Source organism: Ambystoma mexicanum, chromosome 6p (genome assembly GCF_040938575.1).
Source record: "Ambystoma mexicanum isolate Mex_15411 chromosome 6p, UKY_AmexF1_1, whole genome shotgun sequence".
Lineage (NCBI taxonomy): Eukaryota > Metazoa > Chordata > Amphibia > Caudata > Ambystomatidae > Ambystoma > Ambystoma mexicanum.
In genome coordinates this window covers 1,311,019,781-1,311,044,671 of record NC_090935.1, presented here as the reverse complement: position 1 = coordinate 1,311,044,671, position 24,891 = coordinate 1,311,019,781, and the positions used below count along the sequence as shown (strand labels likewise).

Below are 24,891 nucleotides of genomic sequence, written 5' to 3'. Positions count from 1 at the left end.
TTGAAGTAGAGACATGTCTGCTCCTATATCTGCTAGTATATTTTCACATCGTCTTGCCCTCTGCGATAGAACAGAGTCACATGGTCCTTTGATCACGTCTTTTAAGATGTTATATTGTGGTTGCGGATTCTTGGCAGTTATTTTGCAGAATTCATTGAGTGTGTTCCAAGCTATTCTTCCGTTGATAGATAGCAGACTGAGTTCATATCTTATACAGTCTGTGGGCACACCCAGTGGCAGGCGCAGCACTTTGGACCAAAAAGAATGCTCCAACGAAGCCCACACCGCAGCAGGGCAACCGAAGGCACTCTCGGCGCCATGAATTAAAGCCGGTATGACCTTTGTTTTATAAAAGGTCAAAACAGGTAACATAGAATGTTTACCGTATTTCATGTTTACGATGCAGGCTTGTGCTGTCAGTTGTTTACATTTGCTTTTGACTTTATCGACCCATGGGGCATCATTTAGGCTCGAGCTCAGCAGCATGCCCAAGTACATTGTTTGTTTTGTTAAGTCAATCTTCCCTTCACCAAGTTTCCACGAAAACTTTTTTTTCCCAATAGGATCTTTATTTTTCTGCATATCTTGTAAGATCAGAATTTCTGACTTTTGAGTATTCACATTCAGCCCATTTTGTTGTATGTATTCATCTAGAATGCATAGTTTCCGTTGAAGACCTATTGGTGTGAGGTCTAGCAAAACTAGATCATCTGCATACAGTATCCAATTAATTGGTTGTCCATTTACTTTTGGAGGGTAGATGTTTGCATTTTCATATGCGTCACCCAAGTCCGATATAAACAGATTGAAAACAATCGAAGCGAGGGGACAGCCTTGCTTTACACCGCGAAAAGTTTTTATAGGGACCGATAAAGTTCCACTTTTGTCCATCCTTATTTTTATCTCCGTGTCCGTGTGCAATGCTTTAATTGCCAATAGTAAGCTGATTGGATACTTCCAATCGAACATTTTCTTCCAAAGTAACTCTATCTATACTGTCAAAGGCTTGTGACAGGTCCACAAATGCGAGATAGATTTTTCTGTTTCTTTTTATTGCATCCATTTTGAGTATGTTAAGTATAAATAAATTTAGACCACATCCCACTCCTTTGACAAATCCAGCTTGTCGGCAATCTATATGGTTGGACTCTTGGATCCACTTTAAGAGTTGTTGCTGCAATTGCATAGCAAAACATTTTCCCAAGACATCCAATAGGGCAATTGGCCTATAGTTTTTGGGATCAGTTCTGTCGCCTTTTTTAAATATTGGAATTATAATTGCTGTTTTCCAACTTGTAGGGATTTTTCCTTCGTTGGCAATTGAGGCTAACAATGGTACCAAAAACTTTGACCACTCATCCAGATTTTGTTTGATGACAAAATTGGTTAGGCCATCTGGACCTGGGGCTCTTGATGAGGAACTTCGTTGGATGCTTGTTAAGATATCTTATCTTTCGAATTGCAAGTCCCATTTTGCTAGTTGTGGCAGAGGGGGGTCAACCGAGATACTTTTTTTCTTGTATACAGCTTGATTATGTTTGACACACTCACTCTCCCTCACCATGTTGGTTTGGATTTCTTCTTGGCGACATTCGATGTTATTTATCAGGTTCCAAAAATCACAAGAATTTTTATTTTTAAGACTGGCTAGCATTAATTCGCTATCTTGCTGGTACATGATCGCTTTGTGCGAAATTTGCCAGTTTTTATATCTTTGTTTACTGATTTTATTTGCTTGTTTTTGTTGTTCGCCTTTAAGATTTTTGTGTTGTCTTAGTTCTTTTCGAAGTTGCTGTTTTCTTTCACGAACTTGCTGATCAAATTGGTGTTTTGGATGAAAGGTTGATTTTTGGAGACCTTTGTCTTGGATCATGAACTGTTCTAGAAGAATGGTGTATTCGACTTTCTTGTGTGGTACTTCGCATTTATACTTATCATATGCAATTATAAGATTTTTCACTTCCTGAGGTTTTATTCGGAGCCGCGATCTGTTAGGTTCTACCATCACTTGATTGTTTCAGTGTTGAGGCTTTACGATATTTGTCATTTGTATCGAAAGCTTAAGTTGGCTGTGGTCACTATTTACGTCCGGTGTAATTTGAAACGATACAGCTCGACGATGTAGATTTTGTGATATGAAGAAGTAGTCTATGGTTGACGATTGTTTCATACATCTCCAAGTTGCCTCAGGAGGAATATCGCCTTTGATGCTCCCATTGACCATGATTATGTTTCTTTCTTCCAAATCATTACACCATCATTTTGCTAATTTTCGAAGTGGATTTTGAGAGCCGCAACCATTTTTGCTTTCTGTTAGGCAATACAGATTTAAATCCCCACAACAAATAATGTTTGGATTTTGTTGGATACTATTTATTTCATCAATCAAGTTGTTTATAAGTTTTAAGAATTTAAATCTACCCGCATTTTTGTGATGCCAGTATAGATTTAGGATATGAATTTGATTGACATTTTTGTTTGTGTTGTTTTTAGCAGATATCACTGTGTACTGTATGAAGGGCGAAAGATTTGATGTTTTTACTAAAGACCAGCCAGAACTCTTTTTAATCATAGTCAGAAGACCAGCTGATGGGCGTCCTTTGGTTCTTGTGATAGCTGGATTTATTGCCAATTGATATTCATCTGAAATTGGACAAGCAGCCATCCAAGTTTCTTGCAAACAGATTATGGTAAGATCGTCACTCCAGCTGTTAGATCCATTGAATAAATGCACAAATCCTCTGGTGTTCCAGGATAAGATTTTTATAGTAGGACCAATAGGTCCTTGTTGGCATTAGCTTTTATTGCCGCCCAAGACACCAGCCAACCAATTCCAATTTGAGTTTTTATTTGGGTTTTGTACGTCCATCTCAGCACTGTTTTCATTATTGGAAATGTTTGTATTTCCATTTATCGTAATTTTTATTTGTTTGCCAAGAATAAAAGGTGATTGGTTCTTGGTTCCATCTTCCATTTCCAACCTTGGCTCAGGAGCATTGGTCACTCTCTGTGACTTCTCACTGTAAGCTTGAGAATTCTCAGGTCGCTGAATCTTTTTTGTCTGAGTTCTATCAGCTTCTCCTCGGTCTCTTGGTCGGTCTTCTTGTGCGACAATAGGAGTTGTGATTGGAGTCACTTCATGTATGTCAAACCCCATAGAGAGTAAGAATTTAATTGCATTCAATAGAAGATCACTTATAAGTCTTGAGTCTATGTGTAGCCTAACTTTGTCGTTCTGTTCTTCGTTGACAAATTCAACCGTTTGAATGTCGTTTGACTCAATAGAGCGGAGGCCCGGCACATGATGCAAAAAAAACGTAAAACATTGTTTCGGTTTAACATTAAGCCATCTTTTGTGTCTAAAATTCTTTCAAGGATCAAAACATATTTCCCAGGACTCTTATGTTTTACAGCTCGTGGATGAAATTTTTGGTTTTGGCCTCTACTTTTTTCTTCATTTCCTGAGAATGTGGATTTAAGCATAAATTCTTTTGTACAGAATTGTCCAACAGGAGGGCTAGAAGAACTCTTAGGTCCATTGATGTTTTCATCTTCCGTTTCACTTAAGATGTCACTTGGATATTTTGTATGAGTTTTGTCAAATGCTAATTCGTCTAACACCTTCGGAATTTCTTTTCGTTTTCTTTTTTCATCCATAGTCTCAAATTTTGCTTCTGAAACTATCATAGGTTGAGCTTTACTTACTTCCAAGGGCAAGATTAATTGACATATTCTTCCACAATTTGCCATAGCTTCACTTGATTTTTCCATCTGTGGAACAGCATTAGGTACTGTAGTTGGATCGATGCGGGTTTCCTCTATTTGGTCTTCCATTTCTTCATAACACTTCTTCTCTTTATATGTAGAGAAATTAAGTATTTCACTCTGCAAGATTTCCTCATTTTCTACATCTATAATCGGTTCTTTAGTAAAACTCTTGTCATTTGGTTTATGGTTTGTGGGGTCTTTCATTTGATTTTCACTCATGTGTTCTGTGTTTACATATACATTTACGGCCTTTAGATTTCTTAGAAATTTTCTAGAGCCCAAGTTATTTCGTTTTCTTTTGCATTTTTGATTTTTAGTTTTTTTTCCTTGAGTTTGATTTGTATTACATGAGTTTTGCTTTTCAAAGATTCCATAGATTTTTTCCCTGACTAAATTTTGTTCTAACAAAGTTGTAGGTGTGGAGTCATTACTCCCATTATGTTTTTTTAAAGAAGGAGTATCAGCTCCACTTTTTCCATCCACGAGACCTGTATTTTCATTTTCCTGTTGTTCATTATTGTCGTTTTCCGCTTGATCATTGTTGTTCAACACAGGATGGGAGGCTTGAATAGGAGTCTCACCTGATCCAACGACACCAACCGCATTGGAAGAAGTCGTGGGAACAACCTCCACAGGACGCGGAACAGTGGAGCTCTCTGTCAAATTTTTCTTTTCCTGATAGATATTAACACCTTGTGGCTTAGTTGTTGCTCTTTGACCAATGTCGTTATCTGGCTGGATTGTTCGCAGTTCCTTGGCAACTGCTTTATAAGGTAAGATAGCAACCATATTTCCCAACATTGCCGAATCAGGAGTTTGCTCTTCCGCTAAACATACATTCGATACTTCTTTCTCATCATGAATTACACATACTGTATCATGATTTACCAAGGGTCTTGTAAGATGTGGAGACAAAGTATCGTCAAGTGCGGTTTTGTTTATAGTCATTTTTAGTGGCAATTGTGAGGTGCGGCAAGCCACTAAATCACACTCATATCTTCTAAGTTTTTGATTTATTTTCAGCAGGCCCAAGGCTTCTTTAGTCACTTCGGCTAGTAGCTTTTTGTCCTCGCAATTTGTACGCTTTTGATCAGTTAGGTCCTTTAGTGACTGGTCTAACCTCTGAATGCTAGTCCATATATTTTTAGATGCTGAATCTCGTTGCGACTCTGGAGCATGAATTTTGGAATTTAATAAGGCAGACAAAGCTGATAGATCTTTTATATTATCACTGATTTGTTCGTACATCTTAAGCATTGGTGCCATGGCTATTGTCAATGAGGACATGACAAAAGGTCTTAGTTCATTTAGGGCTTCCTTAATTAGTTTTTGAACATGGAGCTCACTCATGACTGGATTTAGAGAGGCTCTATGGTATATCTGTTTTGATTTTGGCTCATTTTGTCTTTTTTCTGTTGCAAATGAAGTAGTTTCATCATTTGAGGACGATTCTGAATCCTCATTTAAGGGCAGCCGAATAGGTGGTGTTGTTGTAAAGCTTGCGACCTGTTTGTTACGTGGTGATTTTGGTGACAGAGTTTTAGCAAGTGGCTTAGGTCTATTTTGCGAGCATTCGAATGGAGGAGACGTGCTTAAAGCAACACGTCTTCGTTTTTTAGATCCTTCTGGCCTGTTGTTCATTGGTGTAGATTCTATTAATGGATACCTAACTGGTTGCTGTAATAACACAGAGTCCTTATTGTGTTCCTTTACAGTGTGTATTTCACCAGCAGATACCATTTTTGAAGAAGTTTTTGAGATGAGTGACCCATTCATTTACGTCAAATCTAGCAATAATTTATTCACAATTGCCAGAGAATTTCTCCTTTTAGATGATGAAAAGGCGCTTTCGCATGACGTAATACTCTTCGTGTGAGGTAGAGTGTCTGCTTTTTCATCTGTATTCACTTCATTAACCTCTTCTGTCACCTCTTCAGCGGTTAGGTCAACTATGTGCTTTTCCATTTATTCAGAAGTCTGTAGGTTCATTTTTACTACTGAGTCTTGCCTTACTACCAATTTCTTTGTGGACTCAACTCCTTCTTTGGGCAATTCTGTGGAGAGTGTGTCAATATGATTGTTTATGCCTTGATTTTCAGCATGGATCACAAGACTCATTGTAGAGTCTACTGCGATCTCTAGCCAAGAGCTAGTACTTTCAGATGTTAAACGACTTTCCCTAGTCGCAGGCACGCCAACCTCCGCACAAAAATCAAAACTATGCGTCTTTGCAGCACAAACATCCTGCGTTCGTATCGGCGGCAATGTGAACGCCGCCGCTGTTTCTTCGCGCATCACAACTGAATCATTGAAGCTCCCCCACACACAAGTGTCAGAGACCACCCCCCTTTTCGGGTTTGAGTTCCTCAGTACAAACGAATCTACAGCAGTGACTTCCCTCAAATTGCCTATACACCCCGCCTCCTTGGTTAATTGTTCTGCAAGATTTACGCATTCATAATTAACGGTAGGGTTTGGGAGGCACTGCGTATGATTTATTGTGTGATGTGTGATTGCGCATTCATCGTCATTTTGAGAACAATCCACTTCATTTGTAGTATTATATGTTATTTCTTTGTGCACAAAAGTTTGTGGAAGAAAAATGGTACGGTGGGTGGGGGAGGAGGTGCACTTAAGGTCTCTTACTTGAGGAGCATCCGGACGGCTCATGGTGCCATCAGGCTGTTCAGAGCTCCCTCGCTCGGTTCGGCGTAGTTGCAGCCGCGTCAGTGGGTGATGTAGATTTCTGGACGGTTGCTTATCGTGACTCATGCCGAAATCCGCCGCACAGGCGTGTAAAGATTCACCAATACGCCTCGTGAGCCTCCAGAGACTCACGAGACTCTGCACCGACTCCGCGCCGCTCCGCGGAATAGAGGGGATTTTGAGTGATTCCACACCCTCTAAAGTAGTAGAGATAGAAGAAGGACCAAAGTCAGTCTTTCCAACAGCAGCTCCAAAGACACAGGAAGGTAGAGTAACAGAGACTCACGAGACTATGCAACGACTCCGAGCTGCTCCGCGGAATAGAGAGGATTTTGAGTGATTCCACACCCTCTAAAGCAGTAGAGATAGAAGAAGGGCCAAAGTCAGTCTTTCCAACAGCAGCTCCAAAGACACAGGAAGGCAGAGTAACAGAGACTCACGAGACTCTGCACCAACTCCGCGCCGCTCCGCGGAATAGAGGGGATTTTGAGTGATTCCACACCCTCTAAAGCAGTAGAGATAGAAGAAGGACCAAAGTCAGTCTTTCCAACAGCAGCTCCAAAGACACAGGAAGGTAGAGTAACAGAGACTCACCATGAAGGTTTTGCGCTTCCTCTTCTGAGAAGCATCATGTACTCCCTCTGTCAGATCCCAACTAAATATAGCAGGGAGGACTGCGCCTGTAGGCTGTGTCCACCCGTAGTACACAGGTGTATATGTATGTTGTGCGGTGAGCCTAGGAAAATGTGTGCGGATTAGCCCCACACATTTTCCAGAGGTTTATCCACCATCATTCCATTGCTTTTAAAAATTCCCAAATCCCAGGCGCGCACACGTCCACTGTGCGAATGGTCGAATTACTCACAGGTATACATTTTGAAAACCCTCCTAGAAGCATATACCTGTTAACTCTAGCTCCTTCTATTATCAAAACGATATTAGTTATTCTGATGGATTTTTGTCACATGTTTCGGTTACTGCACACTTCAACTCTTCTGCGGAATTCGCTGTTCTAAGATGGTGGGCACAATGTTTTGTTACTATCCCTTCTCCTTTTCCATTGCTTGAAATACCACCACTAACGCTTACTACCCACACTCAGTCCCCATTCTTCCTGTAAACACTAATGGCAGTAAAGAGAGTCACAGGTCATTCTTTTACTACTTGCAGGTCGCTTCGTATTGTGAACTTAACAATGGGTCTCATTATGAGTCCGGCGGTAGCCGTGTCGGTAAAAACGTCATGGCTGCTGCCAGAGTCATTTTTTTTCCGGCGCCCGGCAATGGGGACTTACCAGGACATTATGGCCCCGGCAGTCCCAGTGATTTCCCATTGCTGGGTGCCGGAAAATATTACTCCCCATTCCCATTCCAGTCCCATTGGACTCAATAGGAATGGGGAGGAGGGATGCACCGGCACCATTCATGAATGGTGCAGGTGCATCCGTCAAGGTCTGCGAGCGGGTGCCGTTCTGCCCGCCAGGTCAGACCTGGCGGGCTTAAAGGCACCCGCTCGCAGAACTCGTAGTTTACCGGTCCGGAAATAACAGTACCAGCAAGCTTACCGATACCGTTGTTTCCGGACCAGCAAACTTGTAATGAGGCTGTTTGAATAATTTTAATTGGTTTCTGCTTGCTGGGAACATTAATATCTTTTCAAATTGTTATTCATCCAGTTGACCCAATTGGGCTTGAGCGGTCCAGGATCTCAATATCTGCATGTTCTATTTACTTTCACGCCCCATACTACCTCTATGAACTGCCCAGCAAAGTGCACTACTTTACTTAGGCACCCTCACGACCTTGTCCTACCTGTACGCCCACTCGTAACAAGTGGTTTAAATGGGCAGGTACTTGCCGGCCTTGTGTACCTGCACTTCTTTTATTTACAGGGCATAGTACCAGCACTTCTCAGCAGGAAGCCAATGCTTTAAATGAAGGAGTACCGGCACTTCTGAACTGTAAGCAGTTACTCTGTTATAGTGCTATAGTGAGTACCTGCACTTCTGAGTTTCCATTTACAGCACTGCTCGTAACACACTAAGTGTACAGCATCACCCCTCTTTTGGTTATCAACAACCATGTTCGTCAGTCAGGAAGTACTCCTTAGCACCTCAATTGTCTCAATGACCGCAACACGCTTACTCGGGCCTCTTAATCCCACTCTGGCCCTGGCCAGATTCCGCAACACAGTGGGCCTCATTACGAGTTTGGGGGTAGCCATGCCCTTAATGGCTACCCCCAAACTCGGGTCCAGCTCCGGGTCCTGCGAAAGGGGAATTACTGGGCAATTCCGACCTTGGAGGGCCTGGTAATTTCCCTTTCGCGGGACCCGGAGCCGGTATGTTATGTCCCCATTCCCATTGAGCCCATATAGGGCTCAATGGGAATGGGGAGGATGGTATCAGCGGTACCGTTCATAAAGGTACCATGGTACCATTGCTACCATCCTGTTCATACTCGCGGGTGCCGGTCTGCTCGTCTGGTCTGACCAGGCGCGCAGAGCGGCCCCCGCGAGCAGAACTCGTAATGTGGCGGTACAGTGATAACGGCGCCAACATCACTACCGGCGCCATTATCACTGTACCGCCAGGGTTGTAATGAGGCCCAGTATCTCGGTATAGAACCCAATCCAGGCGATTTGAATAGCAGCAAAGAGCATTATGGGAACAACATAATGTCCACAATTTTAAACATGTCTTTTGTTAAGAAAACATTTAAAGCAAATAATGGTCTCTTCTCTTTTGATTTTTCACAATATTCACCCTAATAAAGAGATGTCTCTAAAATGCAGGACATATATACCAGTGTGAACAGCTGCAAAATTGTATGTGAGGCTTCCATAGTTTCTGGCTTGGTGTTCTACGCTCATGTTTTGAACGAATGGGGCTCTGGCAAGTTGTTTTTGCCAGAACACTACCCAATCTTGTTGTGGTCCCTTTCCTGGGTTTCATCCAAAAAGACCAAATTTAATTGACCTACCCAACCAAAAGTTGTAAAAAAGGTACCACCAAATGTCCTACCCTCCGAAATTTCCAATTACCTTTTTAAAAAAAAAGGGCTGCGGGGGTGTCCTTGCAACCGTGAGCAGGGGTTGCAGTGGTGTCCCACCCAGCCATCCCCCCACTTAAAAAAAGAGCTGTGGGTGTTGCAGGGGTGTCCCCCGCAGCTGTCCCAAAGTCCAGAAAAAAAGGGAAAAAAAGAAAGGACCCTGCGTCGCTGGTTCCCGATCACGGAAGTGAAAGGAAACCAGCATCGCAGGGACCACCGGGGGCAAGGTAAGTAAGGGTGTGGGGGGGTGTTGGGGGTGTGGGCAGGCGTGTGGGTGGGGTCTGGGCAGGGGTTTGGCCAAGTCAGAAATGTTCAGGGGAGAAAAGACCGAAGGTTATTTTGAAAACATAATCTTCGGTCTTTTCTCCCTCAAACATTTTTTACTTGGTCTTTCAACCCCAAACCATTTCCTGCACTGCCTGAGATACTCGCTATTCAAATATGAACTTGGATTCTGCTGTGGCCAAAGGCTATTTTCAATAAGCATGTGTCAACATGGAAAACAAGACTCAACTTTAAGTCGCACAAGGGGGTCAGTTGGCTCATAGCAAGTAATCTCAAATTTTGTTTTCTTTTCCTTGCGTCTTAGTTGCACCTTTGGCTCTTTCTGTGCTCCAAGCAGCAAACCCCCCCCCCCCCCCAGCCCTATGATGAGAGCTCTATGTCTGCAAAACCCAGGCACTCCCATTTCTCCCTTTACTATGTCACCTTCCTGCAAGTGCAAGGATGAGTGACTACCTCCCTTGGCTATCCTCCACTTGCATATCCCGATGCGTAATCATGTGTGTGCCCTGCACCCTACCCATGTCCCCAGCGACTGCAGACATGACTGGAGCACTTGGGAAAGTCACTGGGGAACGGGGTACCTCCAGAGCAGTCATGCAAGCGGCCTAGTATCCGGCCTAGAGCCAGCCCTGCCGGGAACTCTGGAAGTCTAGGGCAGGCTGTGGTGGGCTATTCGAGTGCCAGCATCTGTCCTCTTAGGCTCTGTCTCCCAATCCCCGATGCCTTCCTCCTCACACGATCCATGAGTACCTAAGGCAGTGCAGGGGCATGTAGCTGGGGGATCCCCTAGGTTTCCCTCCCTGCGGCCCTGGAGAAAGAGTGGAGGGAAGAGTAGGTCGGGGCTGGCTGGAGCTACCTGTGCTGGAAGTGGAAGAAGTCTCTTTGGCTGGGGCCTCTGGCCTGCTCTTTTAACACTGCTTTTCTTGTTACCCCCTGTTTTTTCCCAACCTCTCTGCTCTTCCCTTCCGACTCTCCTACTTGCCCTGCTCCTCCTGCCCTCGCTCCTTAGGGCACTTTGAAATAGCCTCAGGCAGATAGAAAGTGTACCACCATCATTTTTATGACTCACAAAAATTCTATTTTCTTTGTAAACATTGACACACAAAAATGCCCTTGCTAAAGCTTGTGCTGCTTATAGCCTGGGTCTTATTTCACCTTAGGGCCAGTATTGAACACCAGAGAACAGTCTTTCCTCTTCAGCCCATGCCTCCACTATTCCTTCTGCGCTGAAGTGCCTTCTCACTTCCAACTAAATACATTTTGTCATTCAATCCATTCCATCTCTCTTCTCATCCCTTTTATTTGTCTTGGATAGCTTCCTTCCTCCCTAACTCTTAATCCGTTCCTTTCAACTTTTTTTTAAATTCCTAAATCACTGAAGGCCGTCCGTCTTTCTTTCTTTCTCTTTCTTTCTTTCTTTCTTTCTTTCTTTCTTTCTTTCTTTCTTTCTTTCTTTCTTTCTTTCTTTCTTTCTTTCTTTCTTTCTTTCTTTCCTTCCTCCCTTCCTCTGCCTTTTCCTCCTCCCTCCCTTCCTTCCTATCCTCCCACTGTGCTTTCCTCCTTCCCTTCCTTGTGTCCTTTGTTCTTTTCTTCCTTTTTTCATCCCTTCCTTCCTCCCTCTAGCCTTTCCCCTTCCTTCCTTTCTTCCTTCCTTCCTTCCTCTGACATTTACTCCTTTACCTCCTTTCTTTTTTCTTTCAATCCTTCCGTCCTAACTTCCTCCTGCCCTCCCTAACTACCTCCACCCCTTTCTCTATCCTTCTTCCCACTCCCTCCCTTCTGCCCTTCCTTCCTTTGACCTTTCCTCTTCCTTCCCTCCCCTCTCTCCCTCCCTCCCGCCCTCCCTCCCTCCTTTCCTTTCTTCCTTCCCTCCTTCCTTCCCCCTCCCCCTACCCTTTCCTCCTTCTCTTTCCTTCCTATCTCCCCCCACACTTCCCGCCTTCCCCTCCCTCCCTACTACCTCTGCCCTTTACTCTTCCTTCCTTCCTTCCTTCCTTCCTTCCTTCCTTCCTTCCTTCCTTCCTTCCTTCCTTCCTTCCTTCCTTCCTTCCTTCCTTCCTTCCTTCCTTCCTTCCTTCCTTCCTTCCTTCCTTCCTTCCTTCCTCTCTCTGCCCTTTCCGCCTACTTTCTTTCGTTCCTTCTATCCTTCCTTCCCTCGTAACTCCCCCCAACTACCTCCCTCACTCGTCTCTCCGCCCTTCCTTACTCAGCCCTTTCCTCTTCCTTCCCCTTCCCCCCACCCTCGCTTCCTTCCTGCCATACCCGCAGCCGTCCTAACCAGGGGAGTTTCTAGGTCTGGAAAAGACCCGGGGCTAAGCTGATGTCGGAACTGTTGGAACTGGGGGCTAGCTAGTCTTTTGGCTGTAACTCCTGAGATTCTGTCCGGGGCTACAACCAAAAGATCAGGGGCTATACCCCCCTTAGCCCCCCCTAGCAACGCCCCTGGTCCTAACCATCCCCATTTGTACTGTATAGCTGTTTAATTTTAGAGTGGTTGCAAGCGATCAGGTCCAGTTAGAACATCGGCACGGTCCAATATTAACAGAGCTCAATACAAACACGTGTAGAGTGGAAAAATAAATAGGATCGTGCCCTCTTTATTTCCACATCTATAAACTGGGCGTTCGGGGCAGAGAGCAAAGAAAGTGGCAGCAGAGAGACATTTGCTGGAGCCTTATAAAGCACCTGCAAAACCAACCAAAACTACTGTTTATCGGCCTTCTGATAGCTCTGCAAGACATGACAGTAGCCCATCACGTCATCCATCAGTGGGCAGTCAGGCAGGGCAGCTGCTCTAAGGGCATGTCATCAGGCTGCTAAGTGTGGACAGCAACAGTCGCCAATTCATTCTTCACCCCGCTCTGGCTTCCTGCTTTCTAATGCCACCGGGCTCGGACTGGCCTATGGGACAATGCGCGCACCAAAAACACAAAATGCTAGTGTGGGCCCGCTTATTCGCTCAAGGTGGGACATTTTTTGGCCCATGTGGACCAGTTTGATAAGTTACTTCACCATGCTGCTAAATTTTGACCAAAGTTCCTGAATTCATATTCTTTAAAATGCACAATGTGCATCACATTTGATCAAAAACATCCCCGTTGGGCACCACCAAAACAGTCTGTCACAAAAGCAATAAAGTGCCATTTGCAACTGTGGGCCGCTTTTTCATTGGTGCCTGAGACAATGTTATGCCCCATTCCGACCCTGGTAAAACCCAGCCTTGACCTGTAGTGGACTTGATTTGATATGATGTGGCATTTATAACGCGCCTATACACACGTGTTGCCAATCAGCATTCAGTGAGTAGCATCTACCCTCGCTACAGTCCCTCATCTGTCTCTTCATTCCTTTAAGGACGTTGTTCTTTCTTCCTTCCCATCTTCCACACTTCCTCTCCTTAATAAACTTTCCCCGTAGGCTTACTTCTGCCCTGGTCTAATTTGCCAAGACTTTCTTCCGTCTGGAGACTTCTGTCGGGTCCACTCTGTGGTTCAGACTTGCCGGATTTCCTTCTTTTCCCAAAAGCCATTCCTCCTTTGCGCCACTTCCCTTCCTTTCATCTAAATATCTCTCCTCACAACCTTGTTTCCCTCCTAATCTTTCTTCTGCTCCTCCCATTCTGCCCCCGTGACCGTCCCCTGCGACCCAGTCCCAGTCCATTTCCCCCGTACCGTTCCTTTCATTTTATAGCCTCCCATCCTACTTTCCAGCCTTCTTTTGCTCGGTTTCAATTTCTTCCCTCAAAGCCATACTTTCCTCTGTCTTCTGTCTGTTCCTCACAGTCTTCTTTCCCTGTCTCAACATCCCCTCCTTTGTTTCCCAGCCCTTTCTTGGCTCCCCGGTCATTCTTCATTGACCGTGATGTCTGACGTCCAACCGCCCTTCTGATTACTTTGCTGATGCCCAGCATTGCTTCCGTACACCCAGCTCTTCTTTCCTCATGCCCCAGATGTCTTGCCATGCGGGATAACACTGGCTTGATGCACTGGCGCTCTGTCTGACCAGGAGCAGCTCAGGCGCCTGCGGCCTGGATGCCATTTACTATCCGCCATCAGTCTACGTGGTCCCCAACACATTGAGGGCAGTCACGATTAGCGCCCCTGTGTCCCAGAGCTGGGCAAGTAGCACCGAGGGAGATATTACTTTCGATTCTTCTCCTCAAATAATACGCAGATCGAAAACCATAGGGTCTCAGTAAACCCAGACACGTGTCAGGGGGGGGTATGCAATGATTATATCGAATAAAAAATAACGAATGCAAATGTATCAAAAACAATACTAGAAGCTAAATATATAGGGGTGGGGGCAAGGGGTTAAAAGGTGTGGGGGGGTGGTTCAGGGTGGGGTAAGAAGCATAGGTAAACGGTGGGTTTGGGAGGGACCCCTCCAATTTAAATAGCAAAGTTGCATTCGTTATTTCTCAATTCGTTATAATCACATGTAACCACATGTAGCTCCTTGAAGCCTTACTGGTCTGCTGCAACTTCCAGGGCTTAATCGTCTCCTCTCCTTGGATCTTGTCACATCCAGTTGGTTTGTCCGCAGGTCCCGTCTTAATCATCATAGTTGCCATCCTTAATTAATAATAGACTCCCATCCCATGGCCTCTGGGGTGGCCTTCTCGGATCCACCCCCTCTACCACACTGTGCATGAAATCCTAAGTCTCGGACACACCTGTCTTGTTCCCCCTTTCGCGGCTGTCGCTTTCGACCCGCTTACGGGGGCCAGCATGTGTTTCGCAGACGAGACATGTTGGGTGACGTCCCTTCTGGAGACTCACATGCATGATGGCCATACATGTGGAAGCAGGCAGTTGCTTGCTATACATCAGCGGCGAGTTGCCGCTACCTGGATCAATTAAAGGGAGATGAAGACAGGAGCAAGTGAATCAGGGCTCTGTATTTGTGGACTTGCGAGCAGTTCAGTTCGATTATTCGGCATAGGGTGGCATTTACCTGGCAGCGGCGTGCCCTAGGAGGCGGGGAAGAGAAGGCGCCTGAGTTCAGGAATGCGTTACAGAGCAGGTGCTGGCTGGTGCGTGTTCCACTGGGATCCTTTGCAATGTTATCTCTAGCCCACGCTGGAGAAGCTGTGCTAATTGCCGACACCAAAGCCAAGCGCAATAAAGATGGCGTCTCCCCCGTGTCATGATTCATGCAGAGGACTCGTAAATATTGTTCTTCGTCAAGGGAGGAGCCCCATCACAGGTCTTGGCCTCAGACTCGGGCTTTTTAAAGTAATTCCCACAGCGTGTATTCTACTGATGAGCCGGATCCTGGGCTGTTTGCCACTAGACCTTTGCTTTCCCCATTCACTTCAGTGTAGGGTAGGCTGGTATCAGCTGCCTCAGTGATCACATGTCTTCATTCCCCTTCCTGATGTCCAATAGTTCCCCCTCTACTGTTATCCCGACCCTTACCCTATCGTCCCACCCGTCCATATTCCCCGTTCCTCTTTCCCAAACCCTAATACTATACACTCCCACACTCACCTTTAAAGTTTTTCTTACTTGTTTCTTTCCTTTCTTTTTCCTGCGTTCATCAAAAACAAATGGCAAATTGGTATTTGTCATGGCTTAGTTTGTCATTTCAACTGGACATGGTGCTGGCAGTTTCTTCTAAGTCCTAAGAACATAGGTCAATCCATGAATTCGTTTTTATTTGTAGTATTAAAAGATTGCAATCTATCGAAGCAACAAAACAGGGTAACAGCACCGCTGCCAAGCCTATCAAGACACGCTGCCACTCCTTCAAGAGCATCCTCAGAACAGCGCACCATGTATTGCCAAGAGGAGAGATAGGGAAAACACGAAAGGTTCTCCTTGCTGTGAAGGCTCTCCAATGTGCCTATCGGGTCCTCATCAATGTACTCACAGATAATGACTGCATATTGACCATATGAGAAGCATCCAACCAGTGAAAGACCCTATTCAGGGCAGTTAAATGCTGCATCAGTCAACTCACCGAATGCTCAGTTTGTCACTCGGGAGACAATTGTGAGAACAACAACAATGTAGACATTTTGGGCTCATGTCCAGTGGTTCTACTCAACTTCCCTGTCGCCTTTGACACCCTTGAGCAAAAGGTACTCCTTGACATGCTTGGCAACCGCATGGGATCTGACCACACAGACCTGATGTGGGTTTTAAAGATACAGCAACTTGTTCGGAAGGACACTATTGGGTCCCAATGAAGCCCTGAAACCTGTGGCCCCACTAGCATCATGTTCCACCCATTTTTTTTTTACTTTAACATCAAGCCACTTTATGTTGCTGACCTCAACATAAATATCCAGCAAAATGCAGATGGCAGGCAGCTCTAGCTGAGGGTTATGAATGTCCATTGTATCCATACGTCAAATAACAGCCCATCCCACTTACAGTCCTGAATGCCAAGTGCCTACTGGCAGCTGAACCCCACAGAAACTGAGTACAGCCACAGGGGAAACGTGCGTCAGTCAAGCCCTAGTCCTCTCAACTGACACCCTGTTTTGTTATTTGGCATTTATATAGCACCCTATATATCATTGGTATGATCTCAAAGCGCTTGTGGGTTGAGCGCCCCAGGGGACCTCAGTCCAGGTCAGTCGAGAGAGTATGGTAGATTACAGTGGTTGGGTGCACTATATGTGTAGCCAGTGTGATTTGTGTGATGGTGGCTGCATCCTAACACTAGGTGCGGTGGTAGTGGGAGATCAGTTGAATGTGTGCAGTCAGGTGTTGCCAGAGTCCCAGGGATTGGCCATCAAATGGTCCCTCTCCTTCAAGGCCCACCTCGCCAGGAAAACAATAACAGCCTGGTAGCAGCGAGCACTTGTTCACAGGATGAAGCCATTCACCTCAGCTCTCGCCTTAAGAACATGGGTCCAAGCTTTGGTCATCACCCGCGTGGACACAGGCAAGGACCTCCCCACATGTGTCCTGCCTGGAAGCGCCTAGAGGACAGTCCAGCATGTTGCAGCCTGCCTTATCACATGTCAGAAGAAACCTGTCCACATCACCCCACCCTCAAGGAACCCCACAGGCTATCCCGCCAGGACGGAATCATCTTTAAATCATGAAGGCTGGAATCGAAGAAGCATAAGAAAATGCGCTTCTTCTGCTGTGCATCAAGGCTTCGCAATTAATAGCCACCATCAATCAGTCTGCTTCCTCCTGCACTTCTGGGAGGGGCTAAAGACCCCACTCTTTAAAGAACACTGTGTCAGACGCTGACGGCTGAATCACTGATTGGCTCCGGCTGTAACCCCTGCCTCATCCAGGTAACATGTACCCCGTCCTACTTGAAGTGAGCTCCATTGCTAGTCAGCTAGGTTTGTGCTACACAAGGCATGTCTCCGTACATGCACATGTACAGTGCACGATCCAAACCAAACAGGGAAACAAGACATCTTTTTTAATTGAATTGAATTGATATTTTATTGCAATCACGCATAGTACACATGTGTTTCAGAGCGCGACAAGGCAACGGATGGGAACAGGGGAGAACAAAACACAGATCTTACTAGGCCCAGTAACATTGAGAACATGCAACTGCATGGGAGAGGGGGGAGGGGAAAAGTGCATGGAAGGGGGAGAAGTGGAACGTGCGGAGAAAAGGAGAAACAGACACATAATAATACATGAATAAATAATAAATGCAACATCCTGGTAGTGCAGCCAGCAAGTGGCAAGTGCTGGGTTTAAGGCAGCAGACAGGGTAGGTTTGATAAGTGCAGGAAGAAAAAGGGGGGGGCTGTATGAGTACAGATACAGACCCCAGTGCAAGGGGTGGCCCGGAGGCAGAGCGGGAGGGTGGCAGGGTGAGCAGGTACCTGGGCCCGGAGGACAGAGGGTAGTTCATGTGCATTGTGCCGAGAGAGAACAGATCAGCAGGGGAGAGAGTGGCTGAAGCCAGAAGAAGTAGACAGAAGAGTACCTAAAGTGGGAAAGCCAAACAGAAGACATTGTTCCCTCGGCGTGGCCGAAACAGGAACAAAGTCGACGCACATCGGAAAGGAAACGGGACAGACCTTGAGAAAGCGTTGCTGGCCCTACAGTGGCAGGTGAAGCACCCGTGGCATGGTGTGGCCCAGCTCCCGCGGAGATTATTGGGTTGCACACGGTAGTCCTGTGGTGCACAGTGTGGTTCTTGCTATTGTAAAGATGTGGCACTTCATATGAATGACAGCAGGCAGACAGGGTACATCCAGAAAGATGGCTTAGTGTGCTCAAACGGCAGAGCATGTTGTTACATGGGTCTATAGTGATAGCATTGAATGCAAAAGCATCGAATGCAAAAGCCTTGAAAAAATGCATTTTTCCCCATGTTTTTTAACGGTGGGGTCCCCACCCCAACCCCCGTTTTTTACACCTTAAAACCCATTATAATTTAAAAAAAACTTTACCTACGAAAAAATGCATTTTTTCGATGCTTTTGCATTCGATGCATTGTATTCGTTGGAATCACAGGATACTGTTACATGTGGACAGCACTGTCCTGTGCCAGCCGCCTTTTCCGAGTCCGGTACATAAACAGCTCGGTGTACACATCCTGCAGTCCAAACACAGCAACACACACGCCTAGGTCTATGATTCTGGGTCCTTGGATGGCCTAAGCGAGCTCAGCTGTCTGACGGTGTGGATGCCCGAATACCCCAAACCTGGCTGCGGTGCATTAGTATGCCGCGGTCAGATACTTGCGTATCAGGGAAAGGCTGCACGCTGTCAATCACACTACCCCTCCTTCACCCTCCTCGGGTACCTTTCAGAATCTGCTACCTTTATTTCTGTCTTTCCTGGGTTTAATTCTAGACAATTTGCCTGAATCCGATATGTAGTTCTGGGCTCCAGAATAAAATATATCGACAGTAAAGATTCCAAAACACTCCCTGAAATATGTCCCTTAAAATACGCAATGCTGCAACTTCCAATTCGGAACTCCCAGTAGTGTCTGGACCACGGTGGCATTTGGTTACAGGCAATAGAAGATGTTGGATCGTTTTGGAATGTGATCACCATCCCAGAGGCTGCACCACAACCTGGTGCAAAAATAGAAAGTATGTATTTGCGCAATAGTTGCTGGAAAGTATCTCTTTTAAGGAATCAAGTGTGGGCTCACTTTGCACTTTCGTCACAAGGCTTCCTTGCTCATAATGCAGTTGGCAGGTGTTATAGCAAGGAATGCCACGGCTGCCTGCTTCACATAGCATGTAGTGGCACTTTACCAAGCATGTTTAGGTGATATGATATGATATTTTATTTATAGCGCGCCTATACAGCGCGAAGGTGGCGCTACCATACTGCGCGTGAGTGGCAGCGCAGATAGCGCACCGTAGCTTGCAGTGGCAATCTTTACCTTGCCTTAGTCAGTGCCTCGCTTGCGAATCTCGGGGTAGTTGGATAGACTGTACATTTCTCTCCCAGTGAGTGGCGCCCCCTAGTGCTCAGAATCAGGATGCACCTTCTCAGCTGCTTGGAAAACGTAGTGGTGTTTCTCCACCACTGTGGGAACCGACGGCCCGGGCGGAAGGGATTGCGTTCCAGTTACGGTGCCTTGGGAAGTAGGAAGTTAGACCCGCGACAAGCAGGATGGACAAGGCAGCCTGTTCCACCACAGCATCAGATAGGTCAAATGCAACTTCTGCAAAATGTGGAACACCAATTGCGTAGGCCTAACTGTCCTGAAAGGTAGATTGCTATTTCCTCTGGGTCATGTAATAGCCAAACTGCTACTTGGCTTGCTCTGGTGCCCGCCACCGAAGCGGTTCCATGAGAAGTACCCTGATTGTAATTGTAATTGGTTATTGGTAAGCGGTTTCTAAGCACGTTGCCCCTGAGCCAGCCTCCCAATAGCTGAGAAAGCCAGCTGGTAAATGAAGCATCATCTGCATGGCCAAGTGTCCCTGAAAAGCAGCCCAGTGGAGCTGGCTCCTTTGCACAATATCTGATTGCCCACTTGCCTCCTCTTATAAACTATTGAATGGAAAGAGCTGGGAGAAATGGGGGGATCCTCTGCTGCAGTAGGCATCGAGGGCTGGGTTCTCCAGGAGCGGCAAAGCTCACCCCATCAGTGGTTGAAAAAAGTAGGCAGCCTCCCCCTTGCAATCACCCACCCTTCCCACCTCTTAAGGGACACGCTTAGGGCTATAAGCACACACCACTGCCCATTACATGTACAGACAGTCCATGATCAATTGCAGAGAGCAGACATCAGTGCTGAGAACGGGGCTTTGTGACTGCTTGACATTGAGCGTTATGTCCCAGGCAGTTTATACAAAGGAACAACAGCAGCCCAGCACCTGCAAGATAGCTCAGCATGATGTGCCACTGGAGTGCAACTGGAGTGTTACCTGCACCGCCCAGGTTCAAATCCCCAGTAGGAAAGAAATGACTAAATACATACATAAAGCTGTCCATCCTTAATGTCCTCGGCAGGTGCTCTGGGTTAAATTAAGTGAGAGAACGATCACTGATTTCAAACATCAGCTCGCAATGTTGGACAGATCATAAGCCAACAAGGCCTTAACAATAATCTGTTAGTGGCCCTTCTTTGCAAGATCAGGGGCCTCATTCCATAACGTCTGCACCAGTGCAGGTGCAATTCTGCATGGTGTTAGCACTAGGTCAAATAATGCCTTTATGCAAAAAAACATATTGTTTTCGTGTATCCTTGCACTGGTAATAGGGCACTGGGACAAACATTGCGCTGGTGATAAAGTACATGGGAACCATATCCATTTGAGATAGGGCAATGTTTGTGTTTGCCTGGTGCTAACCCCGTGCCCGTTGCACTTGCGCCAGTGCAACGCTGGGTCGGGTTTCTGTAATGAGTCCCCAGGTGGACAAGGTCCGAGTGGGAGCTTCTTGTCTTTAGCTGGAAAGACGCAGTCACAGTTCCACGTTGGATCACTTAAGAGGCCTTAAATGAGCAGAAGGAAAATGTCCAGCCTGCCAGGGTCTAGCGAGGGGCTACTGTGCATGCCTGCCTAACCTCTGGGTTTAGCCCCGAGACTCTAGGTTTTTACGCTCTCTTCCAGGTCTCCGGGTTTTTCGTCTGTCCGAAGAGTTTCACGTTGATTCAGGTGGGCAGCAAAACAGCATTTCCTTCCAGAGAGGAGGTGAGGGTGTGGGTCTGGTCGTGCCTAAAGACAGGCATCCCTCTTCTTTTATTCTATTTCGTGAACTGTGACCTTTATCGCCTTGCTCAATATTTGACTGCCCACATGAGGTCAAGGCATGCACAGACTTGATCGGTGTTCTTACACAAAACATCGTGTGTGGGCGTCGTGGCCTCGCGAACATGTGGGCGTGACTGTGCGAACATGTGGGCGGGACATTCCGGTGACGTAGATCTCCGGGTTTTTAATTTTGAAATGTAGGCAGTTATGATACTGCCTTAAATGTGATTTTCCTAATTCAAGACCTTGTTGACAAGAGTCTTAATGGTTCTGGGATGAAGCAAAAGTAGAGAAAGGCAAGCAAACCTGTAAGGAGATTCTAATTGTCGTGTAGAAACGCCTCACTAATATTTTAGGCAAATGTGTCTTTTGCTCTGATTAATAAAATGCTAATGTTCCTTGTTAAAACAACATCACCGTATGGATCAACAATTAACACGCACGCACGCTCAATGAACCGAGGATAGCACAGGGGCAACGTGTTGGTCCTGGAAGCAAGACCACGTTCGAATCCCGGATCCGCGCTTAGAAACCAAGCTCAGGTATGGTATTAGGCGTGTTATGAAAAACCAATGAAATATTTATTTTTTTAATGCTCCAAACTCAGCACATGCAAAGCTCTTACAATAAGGAATGATTACATTTTTCAGTGGCGCTCGCGGCAACTTTCCCTCCTGCATACAGGCGTTGCATAGATCTTAGAGAGTCACTCTCTAGAGGGAAGATCCGAGTGAAACTGTTTTTCCAGGGGTATTTACCCTCAGGCAAGCAAGGCTCACGGTCTCGTGGTCCAAGGGATTGCTTGCAGCGATGCAGGTGGTGAGTGCTGGCGAGGCTGATGGATGCAGGGGCAAGAGCACATTTGTGTGGGGGTCCCAAAGCCGTCATATTCACAAACTGCAGGCCATCCGACAGAACATTGCTCAAAAATAAAAGATTTTCTATAATGTCAGAAAACTATACTAAGCGAATGATCCTCCATTTTGTCCAGCCCACGGCATACCAGGACAACAGCACGTAGTAGTAAATGCTGACTAGGTGATGTAGACGCAGGCTGAGATGTGGTATTGACAAGTCCAGGTGGACTGGAAGGGATGACGCCAGCACCAAGGCTGTCTCTGCATTTCCCATGGGGACTTCTGGAGGAGTAAAGAGGCTCAAGCTTGGAAGGCGAATGACTGAGTCCATAAGGGCAGCGAATGGCATGCAAAATGCAGCATGAAGGTTTAAAAAACAGACATAGTCATCTGCCTCTCATGCTGCGCTCCTTATAGGCGTTATTTTCCCTACTATGAAAACTGGCCACCAATCCTAGTCTCGGGCAGGGGTCTGCAACCTGCAGCTCTGCAGAGGTTTTGGACTACAACTCCCATGATATACTATGACTATGAACCTTTTCAAGCTTTGCAAAGGTCTGGGTAGGTCATGTGCGATCATGGCCGCCAATCTGTGGAATGCTCTTCCCGAGGAGATTCATGGTATTAACAAGCTGGTGACTTTCAGACAAAAAAAAGTAAAGGCTGTCTTATATGCCTAACTTGTTTTTTTGGAAGCGTGTTTGGACGAGCGCTTAGGTAACATAACATGATCCCTCATCATTGACTGCACGCTAGGCCAGATGGGAAATGTAGTCCAAAACATCTGGAGAGCCAAAGGTTGCAGACTCCTGGTCCAGGGCATGCATTTTGACATGTAAGATGTGAAGTGCTGCATGTACAGAACACAATGGCTCTGATCTCCCCACTTTGAATTAGTCTTGATCTACAACCCACTTATCAGTTGCTCTAATTATTGCTGTGTTTTTTTAAAGGAAGACGATGCACTCGCAATATGGTCCATAGCAGTTAGCTGGCTCTTAACCTGCGGTGAATCCCTTTTCTCTCAACAGATCGTTGGCTGTGATCACCAGCTCGGAAGCACCGTGAAGGAGGACAACTGTGGAGTCTGCAATGGAGAAGGGTCTACATGCCGGCTTGTTCGAGGCCAATACAAGTCACAGCTCTCAACCAGTAAACGTAAGGCACCTGCTGTCACAAAGCTTCCTTCCCCGCCCACCGTCCGGTCTTCTCTTGTCGCTGAAATGGAACGCCTTCGTCACCATAAGGAATTCTTTATTTTATTTAATGCCCAGGAAAATATGTGAACTCTTCTGTAGATTTGACTAATGTATGTCCTGGTTTGGAAAGTTTGGTTCAGTGACTAGGAACCACAATTTCTAAACCATCACGTAATAGTTTTTTAACATGTACTGACGTGTAAGTGTAGGCCCCAGAATGAACCCGTATTACTGGGTTGTACAGGGTACACTGTCTGCCATAAAGCGGTTGTCTATATTGGGTGTTGTTTGGAATACTGTGGGGAGTTCTTCTTCAGCCGGGGGCTTGACCAATTCCAAATGCCCTCTACCAGTAACCACAACTAGCCCCTAAGGGCGTGAGTAGCAGGTTCTAGTCCCTCCTTCATTAAGTCATTTTCTGCCATTAAAACCGAAGACTCACTTCTATTCAGCGGCCTGAAAACGCTCCACAAAATGGCCCTTCGGGGGAACTACTGGGTTCTGCTTTTATTAATATTATTATTATGGTGTTTATTGAGCATGGACCTAGCTTCGAGAAGTGAAAGAGCGCTTTACAGAGGTAACTACAGATCAGATATACTGTGGGAGGTAGCATACAGAGGGGCACAGAGCAGGGGTATGGCTGTGCCAGGTGGCGGGGAGGAGAGGGGCGTGCGGCGTCTAGCGAGTCAGGTGCCACGAGGGGTCACATGATGGCCTAGCTGTTGAGGAGGAGAGACTCCTTGATGTGGTGGGTCTTGAGTTCTTCCCTGAATTGTAGTAGCGTGGGGGCGAGTCTGACGGGGAGGAGGTTCCATAGTCTTGGGGTGCTTAAGAACCTGAAGATTGTGGACAGCTTGACAATTTCCCAACAGTGGTGGAGCACAGTGTTCATCCAATCACTCGTGAAGTGGCCAGTTTACATATAAATGTGGTGCAGACAGCCTTCACAGTCTGTGCTGTCACACTCATTGCATTGTTTTTTAAAAACAGTGTGTATGTGTATATATATATATATATATATATATATGTGTGTGTCAAAAAAACACTGTCTAGTGCCATTGACCCCTCTCTCATACATTTCTGATTCCACAATGTTAATTGGCACCTTGATAGCAAACATGACCTGTGTGCTGAACACATTTAGCATTTAGCAAAAAAGAAAAAAATAATAAGAATGACATATTTATTAAATAGTTACAAAAACAAATATGATCACAATTTACAGAAAACAGCATCGTTTTAAAAATGAGCATTGCACAATGAAAAGCTGTAACACATTCCTATATGCCACTCAGAACACAATGCGCTTGTTTATTTATTTTCACCCTAGACCGCCAGGGGACCAATCCGCTGGTGACAGTGCACGGTACAAATGTCAATTAACATTAACACAAGTAAAGCAGTGGTTTGACCTCACCAAAAACCTGCGCCACAGTCTGAGCTTTTGGTTTCAATGTATTTGTGTACAAAAGTATAATGGTGCTCCCATAGGAGAGGCCCTCTGATCATTACACGTGTTTCGGCACGCCCGGGGCCTTTTTCAAATCAGGGCAATTACTACAAAGAAAAAGGTATTGCCTCATATTTATGTTAAAGGCTCATTCTCCTGATGTTGGTGTTGCACCCCGGAGAGCCGACGCCGCGCGGGAGAAAACTGACCGATTGGTGGGTTTAAACCCGTAATATTTTCAGCAAACATCAGGAGAATGACCATTTAACATAGATATGAGGCAATACCTTTGTTCTTTGTAGTAATTGCCCTGATTTGAAAAAGGCCCCGGGCATGCCGAAACACGTGTAATCATCATAGGGCCTCTCCTATGGGAGCACCATTATACTTTTGTACACAAATAAATAGTTTGAAA

The 24,891-nt window shown here is 45.8% G+C and overlaps 1 protein-coding gene across 1 annotated transcript in view; it reads left to right on the top strand.

The window, feature by feature from the left end:
• ADAMTSL1 (ADAMTS like 1) overlaps positions 1-24,891 on the top strand; it is a 941,617-nt gene that overhangs the window by 305,915 nt on the left and 610,811 nt on the right. The window contains exon 5 of the mRNA XM_069625973.1: positions 22,856-22,982. Coding sequence (XP_069482074.1) covers positions 22,856-22,982 — 127 coding nt within the window. The remainder of the gene's footprint in view (positions 1-22,855; positions 22,983-24,891) is intronic.